At 33.6% G+C, this 17,843-nt stretch overlaps 4 protein-coding genes across 4 annotated transcripts; 2 read left to right on the plus strand and 2 right to left on the minus strand.

Moving 5' to 3' along the window:
* Positions 1-364: 364 nt before the first annotated feature.
* On the plus strand, positions 365-1,589 carry Gpb5 (Glycoprotein hormone beta 5). Its single transcript, XM_014247155.3, has 3 exons — positions 365-478; positions 568-906; positions 979-1,589. Exons 1-3 carry the CDS (start codon positions 476-478, stop codon positions 1,141-1,143), a joined length of 507 nt encoding a protein of 168 aa, XP_014102630.1. The 5' UTR covers positions 365-475; the 3' UTR covers positions 1,144-1,589.
* A 157-nt stretch (positions 1,590-1,746) lies between these two features.
* Positions 1,747-3,262, minus strand: Tim23 (translocase of inner mitochondrial membrane 23). The gene is made up of 4 exons (XM_014247143.3): positions 3,062-3,262; positions 2,643-2,922; positions 2,407-2,576; positions 1,747-2,340 (listed from the first exon to the last, which is right to left on the minus strand). The coding sequence occupies exons 1-4, from the start codon at positions 3,111-3,113 to the stop codon at positions 2,225-2,227; spliced, it is 618 nt and encodes a 205-aa protein (XP_014102618.1). The 5' UTR covers positions 3,114-3,262; the 3' UTR covers positions 1,747-2,224.
* Positions 3,263-3,489: 227 nt separating this feature from the next.
* On the plus strand, positions 3,490-10,092 carry LOC106627120 (uncharacterized). Its single transcript, XM_014247126.3, has 5 exons — positions 3,490-3,818; positions 7,238-7,371; positions 7,439-7,561; positions 7,630-8,167; positions 9,220-10,092. The coding sequence occupies exons 1-5, from the start codon at positions 3,740-3,742 to the stop codon at positions 9,408-9,410; spliced, it is 1,065 nt and encodes a 354-aa protein (XP_014102601.1). The 5' UTR covers positions 3,490-3,739; the 3' UTR covers positions 9,411-10,092.
* Positions 10,093-13,171: 3,079 nt separating this feature from the next.
* Positions 13,172-17,585, minus strand: mira (miranda). The gene is made up of 2 exons (XM_014247154.3): positions 15,199-17,585; positions 13,172-15,108 (listed from the first exon to the last, which is right to left on the minus strand). The coding sequence occupies exons 1-2, from the start codon at positions 17,083-17,085 to the stop codon at positions 14,461-14,463; spliced, it is 2,535 nt and encodes an 844-aa protein (XP_014102629.2). The 5' UTR covers positions 17,086-17,585; the 3' UTR covers positions 13,172-14,460.
* Positions 17,586-17,843: the final 258 nt, after the last annotated feature.

Raw genomic sequence — 17,843 nt, forward strand, 5'->3', positions numbered from 1 at the left:
GTAGTTGCCATTCAAACCGGCCGAATAAAATTAAGTTCTTGTAAGGAAACCTTATTTATTTGTGAAGGGTATTCTAGCTTCGGTGCAACCGAAGTTAACGTTTTTTAACAGAACATCATTTAACATTGTTGAACTACAACAATATGCTCCTAAATGACAAATTATTAGACTAACAAAGCCGAGAAGAGTCTGCAAGCTCTTCAACTGTATAATTTCCCCTTTAAAGTATTTACATCGAAACGTTGTGATGATCCACACATTTGTCCTTAAACGCGCAACAGGATTTGCCAACAATGCTTCGTGCTTGCTCTTAACAATATACTTGTATATAGACAAAATAAATGAAATTAACACGTATAAAAGACTGGCGCAACAGGCAAATACAAGTCATTTCATTCTCTACGCTGCTCTGCATAACAGCTCGCCACTGTGCGCCGCAACGAGCTATCATCATAAGCGTAAAACGGTCACTGAAATGGTACGAACACAACATACATACATACGCATACATTATTAAATATAAATTTGTTTTTTATAACGGTTACATAAAAATTTTTTGGCATATAGAATAAATATTTTAATACATTTGCACTCGTCGCTTGCGTTACAATTGCCACACCGTCACTGAGTCAATTACTGGAAGCACAACCGATCGACAGCAGTCCCACAGCAGCACCACTCGGCTGTCATCAGCGGCTCTATACATACCGCATCACACAAGCGGACGCACTGGGTCGTGAGTGTTGGGATTATGTGAGCGTACGTTCCTGTTGGGGTCGTTGCGACTCCAGTGAGATTTCCGATTGGAAATTCCCATACAAACGCTCTTTTCATCCCGTTTGTGTACATGCTACACGCCAACCGGCTGTAGCAGTGTTGCGGAATTGCCATCCGGAAGCCGATGAGGTGAATAAAGCTATATATTGGCATGGATATATAATTTTTTTTTTTACTTTATTGCATGCACTATTGCTGTAGGAAACGCGTCGTTATGAGTATATGGAGGCTGGTAGTTGTCATTGTCATACATGTTCTACTTTGGATACCAGTTGCGAAGCGCCGGTGAACAATATAATCGATGAGAAGTCCGGCATGAAGGTGTTAGCTTTAACTGGTTCGGATTCAGATGTTTTAGATTATTAAATTTAAGCAAAGAATCAATTGTTGATTAGTCAGATCAATGATTGGCAGATTTCCGTTTTTCGGTTTTACATAATGCCTTATATTATTAAATTATATAAATATCAATTTACTATAAGCTTGTTACTATCGGTTGCTGTCTGTAATAAATTGAGGGCAGCAATGTAGAACTTTTAAAAACAAAATATATACAATGAAAAAAAAACACTACATTTTAAAGTGACTGGATGCAACAGTAAACATTTCGGATGCCTTCAGATTATGCAACTAAATTTAAACGTCTGTATTAACCGCTTATTTTATAATCATTACTATGGAAAAACATAGGGGCAGCGTTGCAGGGCGTTAATAATTAATACATATATGGTATATGGTATATAATATGTAAATATAAATAGTATATAGTAAACATTGTGTATTAGCAAATAAAACTTGAGAAGTTTTCAAAATTTCGTTTTTCTATTATGCAAAAATTGCATATTTTATATTTACATGCATTAACGCACACATTATACCACAACTTATAATTTAATAGCTTTAATTTTTAACTCATTGAAATCACTAAACCTCAACATTTTATTTTAAAATAAAAAATACTTTTCGCAATTCTTGTTTTGACATACACAAAACGTTTCGTTTTATTTCAGTGTGATCATTTTTAATTTTATATTTCTATGATTTTCTGTACAACTATTTTTTTAAGTTTATGTAAACACTTGGCAAAAAAAAACACACTTCTGTTGAATGCACAAAGAATTTTATGTGAATTTTTGTTTTTATAGTGTTGTACTATTATAATTGCTTATTAAGCAAAGTGTCTTCGGTATTAGTTTGTTCAACTTAACTCATCACATTCTAATTACTAATAATAATATAAAATAAAAGTTATAAAGCAAGGAAAACTTACAACTTAAATTTGCTATGTACGTTTGAGCGCGTTACATAGGGGAATAACGCAACTCCACTCATCTCCACTATATGGAGTTACCTAGTCGCTACCAGCAGCTAACCACTAATCGTATATATAAATATTCGCAGTCAGTATGCTACAGTCCAGTTCAGCTTTTATGCAATTCATATAGATTTACAGGAATTTTAAACCAGAACCATTTGAGTTTGATCGCATCAATTGGAACAGACAATACGCAGCTGTTACGCCTAGGCCTACACCACCGCCAATTGCACATTTCCGAAGCCCAGCTGTTTTGTAATAAATAATATGTATTTAATATATTAGTTACAAAATAATATGTTTTGTTTAATAACCTGTCGATTTATATAACAGTCCAGTTGCTGTGCCGGAAATAATCGTGTTGATATCGTCGTCTTCTCCTCGAACATTTTGCAGAAGTACACCGAACGCTGAATACATGACGGCGAGTGTCCCCAGAGTGTTAGCGGTGCCAGAGCCTTGTTTCAACACATGATTAAGTAATCTAAAATGAAAAATATTTTTTTATCAGTAAAATACATCAAATATAAAAATTTTATATTAAGCTTACTGTGTTCGCCTCAGTTTGCCTGTTTGTTGTAATGCCGCCGTTGTTTTCATACCATTATAATAGCCAGCTACACCGCCTATCGCTGCACCCACTATTACTGAACTTCCAATTTGTGAAAAAGCCAATTCGAAACGTCCGCGCTGCTTATTAGCACCTTCCGGAAAAATAAATTCTGGTTGTGTTTGTTGCAACAAACGCGGGTTATAATTCAAATACGGAGAAATGGGTGTACCGAATGTGCTGGTTGCTGCACTCGAACGATTGGTACGTGTCTCATCCGCTATTTAAGACAATAAAATCACTTATATTCATACAATATCAATACTTATATGAAATGCAATTACACACTAGGTGACAATAATTGCGTAATGTACACCCTGTATATTGTGTATACCGTGTTATGCAGCAGGAGCGCTTACCTGATGATGACGACCCCAACGAAATTGGTTGACTCAAATAGTCTTCACTCATTGTTATTTGTACACTTAAAGAGATTATAAAAACTCAACTTTCTGTAAGAATTTTGCCTATATTTTGTAGTTGGTGCTAAGTTGTAATATTTTTCTAGTTCTTTTCAACCCGACGGCGATGACAGCAAACGTCATGAACATGTGCGCCGAAACTTAACGAAAATGTCAATAGGATTCATTCACAGCTGGTGCAATTGGGCATTGTGAACAAATAATAATAAAAAATTTAAAGAAATATTTATTTTGAGCGAATGACAAACGTAAAATGTTAAATAAAATAATATATTATATTATATATAAAATATATTAAAAAAAAATTTTAGTAAAATAAAAAAATTTAAAAAAATAAATATGATACAAAAACAATTGATATGCTGTCAAAACGAATAGTGACAATTGGCAGTGGCAGCGGCGAACTGTTCTCGACAAACCGAATTCTCATCCCACCAGTCAGTTGTTTTCTGATGTGTTGGTTGTTCTCATCTTTATTGCTGATGAAATTCGGTGCGATTAAATAGGAATTACATTGTGTGAGATTTATAAAAGACTCGAAGGAACTGAAAAATTACATAAAGGCATTGCGAAAGTTCCGTGAGTGGCGTAGTGGAGAAGCTGGGTTTTTTGGCGATGGCTTCAACTGATATAAATGTAAAATTGTCCCGACTTTATCATTTGGCGCAGAAGTTTAACAATTTCTACTTGACAGGTATGCCATATAAAACATTCATACATATTAGTTTTAAAAACCGATAACGCATATAAATAATAAAGAAAAAGTGAGAAACTGTACAGCAGTAATTATAAAGCATATATAAAATGCACCGAATTCCCACGGGCAATTATAATCACATCCTTTCATCGATTTGTGTACAAACTCAATGTTAGTATGTATGTACAATTCAGATCAGATTGTCCTTCGGGTATGTATAGCAGCACAAGAAACGAAAAAAATGTGTGCATATAACAATATTTCATGGTGAACTAGGACAATATTACATTTGTTCTAACTTTTGAAAGAATTATAAAGAATGTTGCAATATAGCTATTATCCTGATTATGTTGACTTCATCCATATACTTATGTGAAAACTATATATGCACATACATATATTTTATATGAAATTATCGTAACACTCGTTAAAAACACATATGTTTACAGTGTGATATTAGTTATATTTTTGTCGCGAATTACTTAAATATATAATATGTTATTATACTTTATAATTTTTAATAAATACATATCATGTCTTAATTTAATTCTAAAATTTATATGTTTTAAGCTCTTGGGTGTGGCCAGCCACAGTGTGGCATATACATAACTAGTTCAGTGTGAAAAAAGGATAAAATCGAGAATCTCCACTAATTAATGTAGATGTGCTCACATCAACCACATCGGTACACATTGCTGGATAGCTCTTAACATATGTACATATATATATTTTTCCAAATGGCATTCTACACAAAAAGCATTGTTTAATAAACCTTCGTTTCCACTTATCCTCATTTCTTGTATAATTAAAAAAATTGTTTTATATTTGCATTCAAACTCGATTTAGATTGTTTTTTTTCTTTTTGAATAAATTTTCTAATATGGTTGTTATCATCGTGAAAGATATGTATGTAATTATCTACGGCCATTCGCGTGCCTGTCTGCCCTATCTTTATGTGTTAATTTACAAGTATTTACACATGTACTTATGTGTGTAGAAAAATGCATTAATATATTTATAACATATATACGTTTTGCATTATTTTTGCGTGTAATCTTTTTGATTGCGGTTATTTCGCATATTTTGCTTCCGACTTTCGCTAATCAATATTTGACGCTTCACTTTCATTTAAATCATATTATGCCGAATTTGAGCGAATAAATGAATGATACGCTAAATTTAATTCATTATACAATACAAACATTTGGGGTAGCTAGTATATACACATATATAGTAATTATATTTCATGCCACATAAGTGTTATGGTACGCATTATGATCTCTATGCTATCCATTAGACATTTTGCGGTTGATATAAAAAAGTTAGAGGTATTAATATAATTATTATTTATTAACAATAATTATCTTACATTACACATCAATTTTTATAATAAATCAATAAAACGTAGATACTCGTACACCTGATCCACTAATGTATGTAAAAGTAAAGTAAATATCTTCACTCACACCTTAGATGCGATCAAGTCGCAATTGTGAGTCATAATTCTACATGACGTCGCCTGGCACAGTTGGCACATAGAGTAACGTACATTCAATGCATATGTGCTTGAGTACACACAAAGCTTCAAACATTGGCATGGAGAGTGCATTCATTATCTTTAGCTGCCAAATAAAGTTTGTTAGCGTGTTTGCCTTTGACAACTACAAACTGAGTACATAGAAAGTATATATGTGTAAAACTAAACTCAATTACACACTTGACGGCCAACACTTCCACCAGACCAATAGCATTGCATCCGGAAGAAGGACCTATAACTTTGTTCACTATACTTGGCGCCATCAACAATTATAATTTTCTCAGTCACCTTGAATGAGCTTGACATTGTATAGTGTACACATACCATAAATATACATATGTGTTGACCACAAATAGACAAAACGTTGAATATGCATAACAGAAACATACATATTTTTATCGCGAGGATCTGCACAGATTGTGTGTCGAGTATAAATAGTACTTGTATATGTAAAAAAGCTATTAAAGAGATGGTTCATTAATAGAATTGTGAACAAAAACGTAATTAACGATATTGAAAGGGTTGCTATAATGTTGCTGAGGCTAAATTAATTTTCTTATATAATAATATAATAATTATTGTGAGATATTATAAGCAAAATTTTTTATTAAAATAATAAATATGTCTGCTGTAACTATTTAATATTAACTAACCCTGACGGTATGAGTTTTTTTTTTTATAAATTTGCAATTTTTATTCAATAAATAAATGCATATAAATCATTTTATAATTAGAACTTGAATGGTTACCGCTCACGACAGCTGCTGAAAAGTATAGAATATAATTCTATTGTAAATTCTTGTAAGTAGCACGATTGATTGCAATTATATGTATATAAAAACATATATGTATTTGTAGTAAAAAGCTTAAAAAAAATTAACAATTTATTACCCAGTAATAACTAATTATCTTACTTTGCGACTTAAAACAGTTTATACTTTATACTTCGAAAACGTTTGATTAAATGGCTTTTGCGCACTTATTTGTTACTTTTCGTATCTGATTGATATATTTTTACAATTCCTCACTGTTTATTATTCGCATCTATTATGTGCAAAGTGGCTGTTTATAAACAATTAATTTGCTTGTTTCTCTTTGTTTGGCCATTCTTATTGCCGAAAAAACTGACCAAAGGTATACTACTATCTATATATATATTTATACATATGTATGTACCTTATCGCATTTGCTATTGTGTTTTTGGTAAAAAACAAAATTAAAAAAACAAAAACTAAAACTATAATACCGTACACAAATAAAAAAAGTTTTCCTACCAGAACTTGATTTTGATCGGTCAGTTTGTATGGCAACTATATGCAATACTGGTCCGATCTGAACAATTTATTCGAATATTGTACGCGTACCTTTAACAATAATCTATAGCAAATTACGTAAAAATATCTCTTCAAATAAAAAAGTTTCCATACAAGAATTTGTTTAGGAACGGTCAGTTTGTACAGCAACTTTATGCAACACTGGTCCGATCTGAACAATTTGTTTGAAGATTGTAGCGTTGTCTTCGGCAATATTCTATATCAAATTTCGTGAAGATATCTTTGTCAAATAAAAAAGTTGTGTATACAAGAACTTAAGTTTATTCTTTTTTTGATAACTTTTAAGTATCGATTTTGTAAACAAACGGTATATTTGTATTAACTAATATGCTATTGTACAAACGATATTAAATTACTAATTAAAATACTTTTTATAGCTTGGAAGTTAAAATTTGCATAGACCAACATCCGAAGTCTCTCTCTCTCTTTCTTCCCTCGAATTTCAGTAACTGGTTTTTACTTATTACTAGTTATGTGTGTCTATAAAAATTGCACATTATTGATTTTGTTTTAATTTAAATAAATTAATCGACATTTCGTTGCAGGTTTTCAAAAGGGAGACATACGTCCATTCCTGGTTGAAGGCGAACAAGTTGGTCTTGTCAAGGCCGATGTCATCAAGCAGCTGCAACGCTATCCCGAAATATTCTGCATACGCAATTGTGAATTTACCAAACAGGTAAATGCACAATATTAGCAATAATTTTCAAATTAAAATACTAATTTAAACAACATACTTTCAACAGGGTATAGTCGAATTAAATCCTGCATTCCGTGACTATGCTGAACGCACAAAGCAAGTCGATATAGTATTACGTGATTTACGTTCTAAGGGCATTTTTTCCGCACTCCAAGGTTGGCGTGATGAGGTAATTACCAATTTGTTTATCATATAAATTGCATTTATGTACAATAAACAATTTTCAATGCCTTACAGTATTATGAAGTGAAATCGGAATATCGTAGCCTATTGAAAATGGATCGTTCGGCCACACCATTATTTGGTGTACGTAAATATGGTGTAGATATAAATGGTTATGTACAGCATCCAACGCAAGGTCTTTGTATTTGGCTACAACAACGTTCTAATACCAAAGAGACATGGCCGGGTAAATGGGATAATATGGTTGGCGGCGGTTTATCGGTGGGCTATGGCATTAAAGAGACTGCTATTAAAGAGGCAGCTGAAGAGGCATCCATTCCAAGTGATCTGGTCAAAAATCTCGTTTCAGCCGGTTGTGTTTCATTCTTTTTCGAAAGTGATCAAGGTTTATTCCCAAATACCGAATATGTTTTCGATTTAGAGCTTCCATTGGATTTTGTACCACAAAATGCTGATGGTGAGGTGCAAGCTTTTGAGCTATTACCAGCCAAAGAGTGTGTGGAACGTGTATTTACACAAGATTTCAAGACAACCAGCTGTCCGGTGGTTATCGATTTTCTAATCAGACATGGCTATATAACGCCTGAAAATGGTGAGTAAAATAATTTTTTTGTTTTGTTTAAAAATAGTCATTTATTGCGTTTACTGAGTTACTAACTGAGATTTTTTTAATTTGTGAGGTTATGTTAATGGTTTTTATGCCTTGAAAAGTGTATATTAGGTTTTCCCCTCCAAAAAAAATCTGTATATATACGAACTCGTCTCTCAGTTTTTGAGATATCGACCTGAAATTTTGCACCCATCCTTTTTTCACCAAGTAGATGCATATTTGTCGGAACAGCCAATATCGCTTCTAGCTGTCAGTGCTTGTATGAAAAGCATTTTCATTTGATAAGATATCAAGAAATTTGGCGTGGATTATTGTCTAAAGCAGTGATGCAATCTCCGAAGAAATAGTTTAGGTCGGATCACTATAGCATATAGCAGCCATACAAACTGAACGATCGGAATCAAGCGCTTGTATGTAAAACTTTTTCATTTGAGGAGATACATTCACGATAATAAATTATTGTGAAAGGCAACCGTACAATATCCGAAAAAATTGTGCAGATCGCACACTTATAGAATAAGGCTGCCATATAAACTGAACGGATAAAATCAAGTCCTTGTTTGAAAAACCTTTTTATTTTGACCAATTATCTTTACGAAATTTGATATAGATTATTGTCCAAAACAACGGTACAATAGCCGAAGATATTGTTCAGTTCGGAGCACTAAACCATATAGCCATACAATCAATAATAAAAATATCATCAGATAAAAATCTTTTTATAACCTTTTATGCAATACGAAATGCACCTGTGAAGGGTATTGTAGCTTCGGAGCAGCCGAAGTTAATATTTTTTCTTGTTTCTAAATTTAATTTAGAATTTTTTATTATTTTTTAATATTTGAGGTTAGGTTAATGTTTTTCTTAGTATTATATAAGGTAATATTAAGCTTACAGAGCTTAATGATCTGCGCTTACTGTAATTTAGTTTTTTATTATTACTAGTTACATTTTTTGTTTTATATTAGTTTAACTCTAAAAATCTTGTATTATTGCTTACTTAAGTTATATTTCACTTTTCATTTTTCTTGCAGAAGTTCATTTCACACAAATCATTGAGTTATTACATGTGCCACTACAGTCGCTCTACACGTACAAGTCAGTTTTGGAGCAAAAACAAAAACTCAAACAACAAAATCAATCGCAACAACAATCGCATCTTGCCAATAATATTAAAACCATTGAAAATGGACACAACAATAAAGATGCCACAATAAACAATTAAAGGAAAATGTGCAAAAAGCAACATGAAAAAAAAACAATATTATGATATAAATATGTATAACAAACAGATAAAAATTGCTGATTAAAAGTAAAACAATTTTTTTGGTAGTAAACGATTTGAAAACGGACTGCGTAGTTTACATTTACGCTCGTAGATATTTACATACAAACAAAACGAATTCATGTATTTGCTGTTTATACATATAAATACAAACGTATATACACAATATAAAACAAAAACATAGTTTAGAAGATTTATTGTATTCTGCGAATGAGCTATTTTGCTGCGAATCCTGCGTGGAGAATGCTAGAAGCTTGTCAGATTCTCAAATATCTATATACCTACGCCACCTAGGCCAATAATTTCGTATGCCTATTCGTTTAATTGCTGACTTATAAAAATTTGCTATGTTGAGGACAATTTAATAAGAAAAAATATGTATAAAAAGATTCGTGTAACGAAAAACTCGTTTGTAGCAAGCGAGAAAAAAATATTATAATATTTAGCAATTAATTTACTTATTCAAATTAAAATTATTTTCTAATGTTTTTGATAATAGAATTAATTGCTAATTTCGCTTAAGGTTAAAAGCAACGCACTTATTATAAATAAAAGTACATATATTTATGTTTGTAAAGGCTATTGTGAGCATAATTAAATTTTTACTTTTTGTTTTAGAAAATCCGTTGTGCAACTTATTGTTATTTCCTATGATTATTGAGAATACTTTTATTTAGCGAAATGGCACGCAATATGAACTTATGACTGTCAAGTAGAACTATTAATATTTTATTAAATTTTTTTATTTATGATTTTAATTTTTGTATTTTTTTATTTGTTTATATGTTTTTGTTTTTTTGTATTGGTTTTTTTCTATTTTTTTAGTTTCAGTTCTTTTTTATTTAATTTTTTGTAATATTTCTTTATATTATATTGTTTTTTTTTTTATTGTAATTGGTCTTATCTCTTTTTTTGTAGTTATTTAAATTTTTTAGTAATTTTTTTTATTTTTTATTTTACTTTTCGTTCTTTTTTTCACTTTTTTTTGTTGTTTTTGCAAAACCGGTAAAGGGCGAGTCAAACTGTATTTGCATTCATGCACGCGTTATTATGTCGATATAAAAGGTAGTAATTGTAATTTATGTAAACGTTTTTTGAACATTTTATCACTGCGTAACAATATATACAGACATTTATATATACATACCTATATATAGTGTACGAAAAAAAAAATAAATAAAATGCACCACATTTTTTTAAATGAAATAACGAATAATATGAAGGCTTAATATTTTAATCATATGTTTATAATGTATTTAAAAGTTTATAAAACAAAGCACGTGCATATATACATAGTATATAAAAGACAAACAGTTAAATAAGTATATATGTTAATGTAGATGTTCTTACGTGGCATACATATATATATATATTATATATATATCTAAAACAATACAATAATTTATGCTACTGATATTAGATAATGTGTATGTATGTACCAAATATAGGGCTGTCCGACGTACTGATTTTGTCGAAATTGCTGAAATCGACGAGATTAATTGTAATTTTTAAAAAATGAGTACAGTTTTTAAAATAATCCTTTTTACATCTACTTTGTTGACACATTTAGTATTTATTTACTGCAATTGACTATATTGCCTGATAATTTTTTCGATCCAATCTAAAGTTTTTGCTTTGTAAAAATTGTGTCTCTTAATTGTATTTATATTCGCTTAAAAGAAGCTGATAATTTCTTCGATCAAAACCTAATTTCTTGTTTTCAGAAACCTTTTTTATGTTATTTGTATTTATATTTGCTTAGAGCGCAACATAACCTCAAAAGTCTTTTTTCGTGTAGTTAAGAACACATGTACTTAAATTAATTCTTTTTTTTTTTAATTTTCGTGATAAGTTATTATTTTTGTTGCAGCAATATACGACTTTCCACTGCTGACGAGACGATAGTCGTGAGCGGATTAAAATCCGAGTCAAATCCATTTACGTAAACTGCTACCGTCTATAGTGAGAAAGGTTGTGAATTTTTAATCTTGTTTTGTATACCTTTTTTGTAACTTATACAATAATGTAATGATAAAGTGATGATAAATAATGTAATTTATTAAGTACATATTTAAAAAAAATTAAAAAAAATATTTCGTTTTAATTTATTGAAAAAATGTTTCAATTTTATTTTTTAGAAAGTTTTTCAATTTAATTTTATTTAAAATGTTTTAATTTACCTTTATTTACAAGTTATTAAATTTAAATTTAATATTTTTTTATTTAAAAACTTTTTTTGTTTTATTTAAACTAAATTTTTTTTTGTTCAAACTAAATAGATTTTGTAATTTCAATTAAATAATTATTTTATTTAAATTAGAAATTTTTAATAATATTAAAGACAATTTTTTTATAAAAAATATTTTTTTTTATTTTAAAGTTTATTATTTTAGTTTAATTATTTTATTTTAAAAAATATATTTTTTTTAATTAAATTACATATTTTTTTAAATTTAAATTACATATTTTTTTTTTTAATTTAAATTACATATTTTTTTTTTAAATTTAAATTAATAATTTTGTTTCTATTACACAAAATTTAAAAATTTAACAACCTTACGAATTTTAGTACGTGGCAGCCCTGTGTATCAAAGTGCTCAAAACACGTGTTTTTTTGTTAAAATATTTTTTAAAATAAATTTTAGTTTAATTATGAATTACAAATATTATAATAATAACGAACTTACATTTTTACTGAAAAATAAACAAAAATTTGATTCATTTCATATTGTTTAATTAATATTAATGTATAAATTCAGCGGGCGTTGGGATGATTATTGTAAATATTTTTTATATATCATTTTTTTTTTTTATATTTCAAAATGTATATATAACTTAGCTGAAGCTTTATTTTGTAAATACCTAATATGTACTTTCTTGTCTAAAATTGCCCACAATCTTCAAAGTAAAATCTTTCGAGATTCACAACATTTAATCAGACAATCTTCAAGCAAAGTAACGTCATTCAGGATTCTGTATCACAACGAATAGGATTTAGAACGGTCAAGCATGCTGTTGGTTTGTGTTTTTGCATATATAAATGTTCAAAAAAAAATCTTAAAATCAGATAAATTACTGTCAGCTAAAGTTTTTTATTAAATAATGTATGTTCGATTTTTTAAACTTTTTTTAGCTAAATTTTATTTGGAAAAAAACCTCAATACGTAACTATAATAGCGCGAGTATAGCTTTAGTAGACAACGGAATACTAAAAAGCACATTTCGAGAAGATATCGACTACCCATCGCAAGCAACAAAGTCGTCTGCCACCATTTTGTGTATATTATCGATTACTATCAACCCGTATTTGAATAGCTAGAAATTTCAAAATCAGGAAATTGATCTTTAGCAGTGCCGCCATAATTTTGCGAATTTTGGAGTTTGAATGCATTGAAAATTTTCAATAACATCATTTGGAATTCCACCATCATTCAGAAAAACAAAAAATTAATACTGATTAAATTTTTACTCAACATTCAATGCTCAACGAAAAGTTATATATACATATACAAATGATTACGAGACGAGTTGATATTGTAGATGAGCGTAATCGCTCCATGCCATTAATCGAAAATTTATAAAGTGCTATAACTAAGATCCAAATTAAAATACCAAACTGTAAAAAGTTTTTTTAGGTGTTTTTTTTTCTACAACAAGGAGCTTTTAAAATGCCTTCGCACCATATAGGGATCGTCATCCTACGTGAGTGGTGTAGCCACTAAAACACTAATCCTTCTATCATGGATTTTTTCTCTTGCCCCGGTACCGATTTCGCATTACTTCTGGGCAAGGTTTTTAAGATGAATGGAGAGTAGAAACTTATAGAATGCATTCTCCAGACGCCCGATGGATTTTATGATTATAGAAGTCCGCTTATATAACAGTTAATTATAGCCATCACTACCCCTTCCGCCCATATGAGGATATCGTTTGTTTTCTTTTAAATTGTTGCTCTTCGCATTGAAAATATTATTTCAACCCGCGGTTTTTAAATACCAAAGCAAATTTTTAAAGTTAACGGTCACTCTGCCACCCTAGTCAAGTGACGTTATCAACTGCCTCTTATAAGTGCGCACGTTGTAATCAAAAATCTTCTGTTTACCCATTCAAATTCACCCAAGTCTACATTGTCTAATGCTGATCGTAAAGTAATGATTATACTGACAGAGTAATTAAAAAATAAGAGACTTTTCCGAAAGGCACACGTGCAGCGCAAACGAACCGTAACTGCAACTGTCATTCTGCGGCGTGCGACTTTTGGTGTGAAAAAGAATTCTTAATGCGCCGCTGCGTTGTAACTCGACACACAACGGCCATATTATGCCAAAGTAGGCACAGCAATTAGAACATCTGCCGAAATTTCTTACATACATATGTACATATAATTGTGCCTTCCTTCCTTGACTGCCCCCAAGTGTTATTGTATACGCCGTCTTTCACAAGTCAGTCGTTGGGTTTTTTCAAGCGCTTGCCAGCCGCACAAAGGCGCTGCTTTGACGAACGGAAGTGTGTCGCAATTTCTTGTTTTTGTTGCCTTTCAAATTACTGTGGCGGTATGTGATGTATGTTTGTATGGAGTTGGCTTCCCGGCATTTTGTTTACCCACCCCTTTGTGTGCTTACAAAGCCTGATAGTAAAGCGGCGCGGCAGGCAGGCATAGACTTATTGCGCAATTGTGCGCTCATGTAACGGAGATTTCTTCAGTTCTTCAGATGCATACCTTTACAAAGAACGAGTTTGCCTTTGTACCCCGCGTCCCAACAGCAAATTCCCACGTTTTGATTTTTTGTGATTATAACCCTTATTGCTGCCAAAAATTCACACGAATTCGATTTCGAAAAGTAGCGTTTTTCATAATTTTAAATAGTTATTATTTATTAAAAAAAAAAAAAATAAATAAATCTTACAAGCAATGTAATGTTCCTTACATAAGTGAAATCGATCATGACCAATGTGTGGACTTGGTCTCGTCTTAACCATCCACAGCCGTCTACATATTACGCGCCTTCAGCACTTGCTTCTGCGGACTGCAAATGTTCTCTTTGCCGGGGAAGAGTACGGTCTTCTTGGGTGTGGTGCGTGGTGTGCGCGGTGTCTTTGGCGTGCGCGGCGTACGTGGTGTGCCAACATTAGATCCGGGTGCGGTTGATAATGTTATCGTCTTGTTGGCGGGTGATGATGGTGTCATGCAGCTGCGCGTCTTCTTTGTGCTATTCGGCGTGGTTGGTTTTAGCAAATCGTTAATTTCGTTGCTGCTCTCGGTGCGTACACATTTATCGCTGCTGGATGAGCTCAATAGCCAGGAGGCGATCTTATCACATTCAGCGCGCAACTCAGTATCGATGAGTAGATCTTCGATTTTTTCCAGATCCGTGCTATTCTCACGCTTTGTGATGCCCTCTTCGACCTTGGACTTGAGCGCGATATTCTCCAATTTCAGTTGTTCACATTCGTCGCGCACCTTATGCAGTGACTTCTCTTTGCTGTCGAGTTCCAGTTGTGCAAATTGCATCACGGTTGCGAATTCGTCCAATGCCTTCTTCATATCCTGCATATACAGCTCACGTGATTCGTCCTTGCGCTTCAGCTCATTGTACAAGTCCAGGTAGTGCGCGACATCTGTCGTATTGATGCGCTCCTGGAATGAGGTAGCAATTTTATTGAATTTTGCCAAAGTTTCCTCTTCCGAGGTGAGTATATCATTGAATAGGTGATCTTTAATAGATACCTCTTGTTGTAGTGTTTGCGAAGACTGACATAGTGTCTTCAATGCGGTTTCCGCTTCAGCGTGATTATTGCGCAGCGTCTCCAATTCGGCTTGCAGCGTCAAATAGCTTTGCTCCAATGCGCCCTTAGCCAACTGTACAGATTCCAGTTCGGCGCGGAATTGTTCGACATCAGCGTCGGATTTCTTCAAACGTTCCATCAATATATTGACTGTGGAACGTGTATTACTCAAAGTTAATTGATAGTTGTACTTTTCGGTTATGACTTTTGCCATATCTTGTTTTAAATCAACAACTTGTTTTTGCAAGGTATCCGTCAGTTGTATGTAATAGTCGATGCCATTGCGTAGTTGCTCTTCATATTTTTGTAACTTCTCATCGCGCTCGCGCAACATGTCATTCGTGGTCTCCAGCAAAACCATGACGTCCTGCTTCTCCAACTCCACTTTTATGATCTCGTTTTCGGCCAACTTCTGACGCTTATCGAGCTCGGCGCGCCAATACTGTTTCTCACGTTCGAGCGCATTCTCCAAATCAGACTCGAGTTTCTGCACTTTCTGTTCCGCTTGCTCCTCAACGCTGCGCACCTTCTCTTCAGCTGTCTCGATCAGTTGCTCTTTCTCCAACAGCTTTGCTTTTTCGCGACACAACTGACGTATGCTGTCGCAATGCGCATCGATCTCGCAATTCTTATCCAACAGCTCATCCTGCAACGACTTGATGAGCTCACATTTGCTTGCCAAGTCATTTTTCAAAGTGCTGCGTTCCTTCTTCAGACACTCCATTTCGTTTTGTGTGATCTTGTGCTCTTGCGCGTACGCCAAAGCGTCGCGCTCGATTTGCAGCTTCAATTCAGGCAAGTCTCGACTAAGCGACTCGTTGGTGTTGCGCAAATTCTGTAGGAGCTCTGTGTCTTTCTGTGCACTCTCTTCGTGCGTTGCAAGCTTTTCGCGCGCCTCACTAATCTCCAACTGCAAAGTGTCAATTTTATGCTGTTTGATTTTCTCTGCAAGACATTGCTGTTGTGCTTGTTGCTCCAGCGTGGCATTCTGCGACTTCAGCTCGTCGATAAAAGCTTGCAACTCCGCCAACTCATCGTTATGACGCGCTATGAGCGTATTCATCTCTTGCACTGTTTTGTTGCAACTCTCTGTGAGCGCAACATTTTCGGCGCTCAACCGATCGTTCAACTCTTTGTGCGCCGCATTTTCCGTTTGTAGTGCATGTATTAGATTTTCAGTTTTCGCCACAACACTAGCGTTCTCCTCGCGCAATTTCTGCTCCGTCTCCTTCAACTGTTCCACATGACGCTTGAGCACATCAATCTGACTCATATAACTCTCAAGCAACTCATTCTTTTTGCGTATCTCTTGCTGTAGCGCCTCTTTACCTTTAAGCCGACTACCGCCCGACTTGGTCACATCCTTCACCGGTGTTGTGGTGGCCGAATGCAAGGGCGTCGAACTGCCGGTACCACCATTGTTATTGTTAGCCGCATGTACTGTACTCGCCTCGGTTGGATTGTGTCGAAAGCGCAAACGTTGCGGCAGCGATGGTGTACGAAAGAGTCGCAAACCCTTGGACTTTTTGTCTTCCTTCACTGCGCCATCTTTCGGTATGGCGAACTCCTTCGCCTCCTTGTTGTTGGTGGCGAAGCGCACGGCGTCTTTAAAGAATTTCTCGATTTGCTCTTTGCGTTCAGGGTGTCCTGTGCTTGTCGCTGCTGCGTTGTTGTTGGTTGTGATGGCGGCGGCAGTGGCGGCATTAACACATTTGCTCGGCGTATTAACTGTGACAGCGTCGGTGGCTAGTCGCGTGGTTGCGGGTGAGTTGGCGCAATCGACATCAACGTCGTTGAAGCGTTTTAGTTTGGCTTTAGAAAAAGACATTTTTCGGTAGTTGCTGTTACTGTTATTGTTGCTAGTTGATGGCTGGTGGTTTTTGTCTGTAGGCAGTTGGTTGCTGGTTTTTGGTATATTTCGTGTGTTGCGTGACAGTTGTTGCGTGAAAGATAGTAGCGATAAGCAATGAGCGTTGGCGTAAATGTCTCTTTTTTATTGTACAAAGCAACCGTTATTTTAATTTCTTGTATATTGTTTTCGAATTTTCGTGTCCTTTCTTAAGCGCGTTTCGTGTAAATTGTAATTTTGTTTCAACACACATTTAGTTAAGCAAAAATAATAAATTTCTCTTTCAATAAAAAACAAGCAACAGTTTAAACAAAAACTTAAAGATTTCAATAAACAAAACTGTAATAATTTAACAAAGTTTTTCTTTTTTTCTATTTTTGGTTCAAAAAAAAACACTAAAACACACACGGTTACTGTTTCGGTACTGGCGCTGTAGGAAACCCTCTTCTTTGATGTAGAAAAGTTCCTATTCGTTTGACTGTAGAATCCTAACTGATTCCACTCGATCGTCGATCGTGCCAAACTTGACTCTGCAGTTGCGCACGGCAGCGTTGCGCTGCTCGGCTCGGTGGTGGTTTTCCTGCTATTTTTCTTGTGCAAAGGTGGTGGTTCTTACCTTGTAACTTTGTCTACTGCGTTTTCTTTTGAAATGAAAGGTGCCGTTGCGGATGAAGGAGAAACCTACGAAATGGAACAAAAACAAGTAAATTAGCCCTGCTTACAAGCACGCGAATGCG

This window comes from Bactrocera oleae, chromosome 3 (assembly GCF_042242935.1).
Source record: "Bactrocera oleae isolate idBacOlea1 chromosome 3, idBacOlea1, whole genome shotgun sequence".
Lineage (NCBI taxonomy): Eukaryota > Metazoa > Arthropoda > Insecta > Diptera > Tephritidae > Bactrocera > Bactrocera oleae.

Excerpts from the sequence above, each read along its gene's own strand:
- mira (XM_014247154.3), bottom strand. The coding sequence starts at position 17,085 with ATGTCTTTTTCTAAAGCCAAACTAAAACGCTTCAACGACGTTGATGTC. Across the intron at positions 15,109-15,198 it reads CGCAAACACTACAACAAGAG|GAGCGCATCAATACGACAGA; the intron begins GTATCTATTAAA and ends ACCTCATTCCAG.
- Gpb5 (XM_014247155.3), top strand. Across the intron at positions 907-978 it reads GCCATCCGGAAGCCGATGAG|GAAACGCGTCGTTATGAGTA; the intron begins GTGAATAAAGCT and ends CTATTGCTGTAG.
- Tim23 (XM_014247143.3), bottom strand. The coding sequence starts at position 3,113 with ATGAGTGAAGACTATTTGAGTCAACCAATTTCGTTGGGGTCGTCATCA. Across the intron at positions 2,577-2,642 it reads GGCAAACTGAGGCGAACACA|ATTACTTAATCATGTGTTGA; the intron begins GTAAGCTTAATA and ends TTTTCATTTTAG. Across the intron at positions 2,341-2,406 it reads ACTGTTATATAAATCGACAG|CTGGGCTTCGGAAATGTGCA; the intron begins GTTATTAAACAA and ends ATTACAAAACAG.
- LOC106627120 (XM_014247126.3), top strand. The coding sequence starts at position 3,740 with ATGGCTTCAACTGATATAAATGTAAAATTGTCCCGACTTTATCATTTG. Across the intron at positions 7,372-7,438 it reads ATTGTGAATTTACCAAACAG|GGTATAGTCGAATTAAATCC; the intron begins GTAAATGCACAA and ends TACTTTCAACAG. Across the intron at positions 8,168-9,219 it reads CTATATAACGCCTGAAAATG|AAGTTCATTTCACACAAATC; the intron begins GTGAGTAAAATA and ends TTTTTCTTGCAG.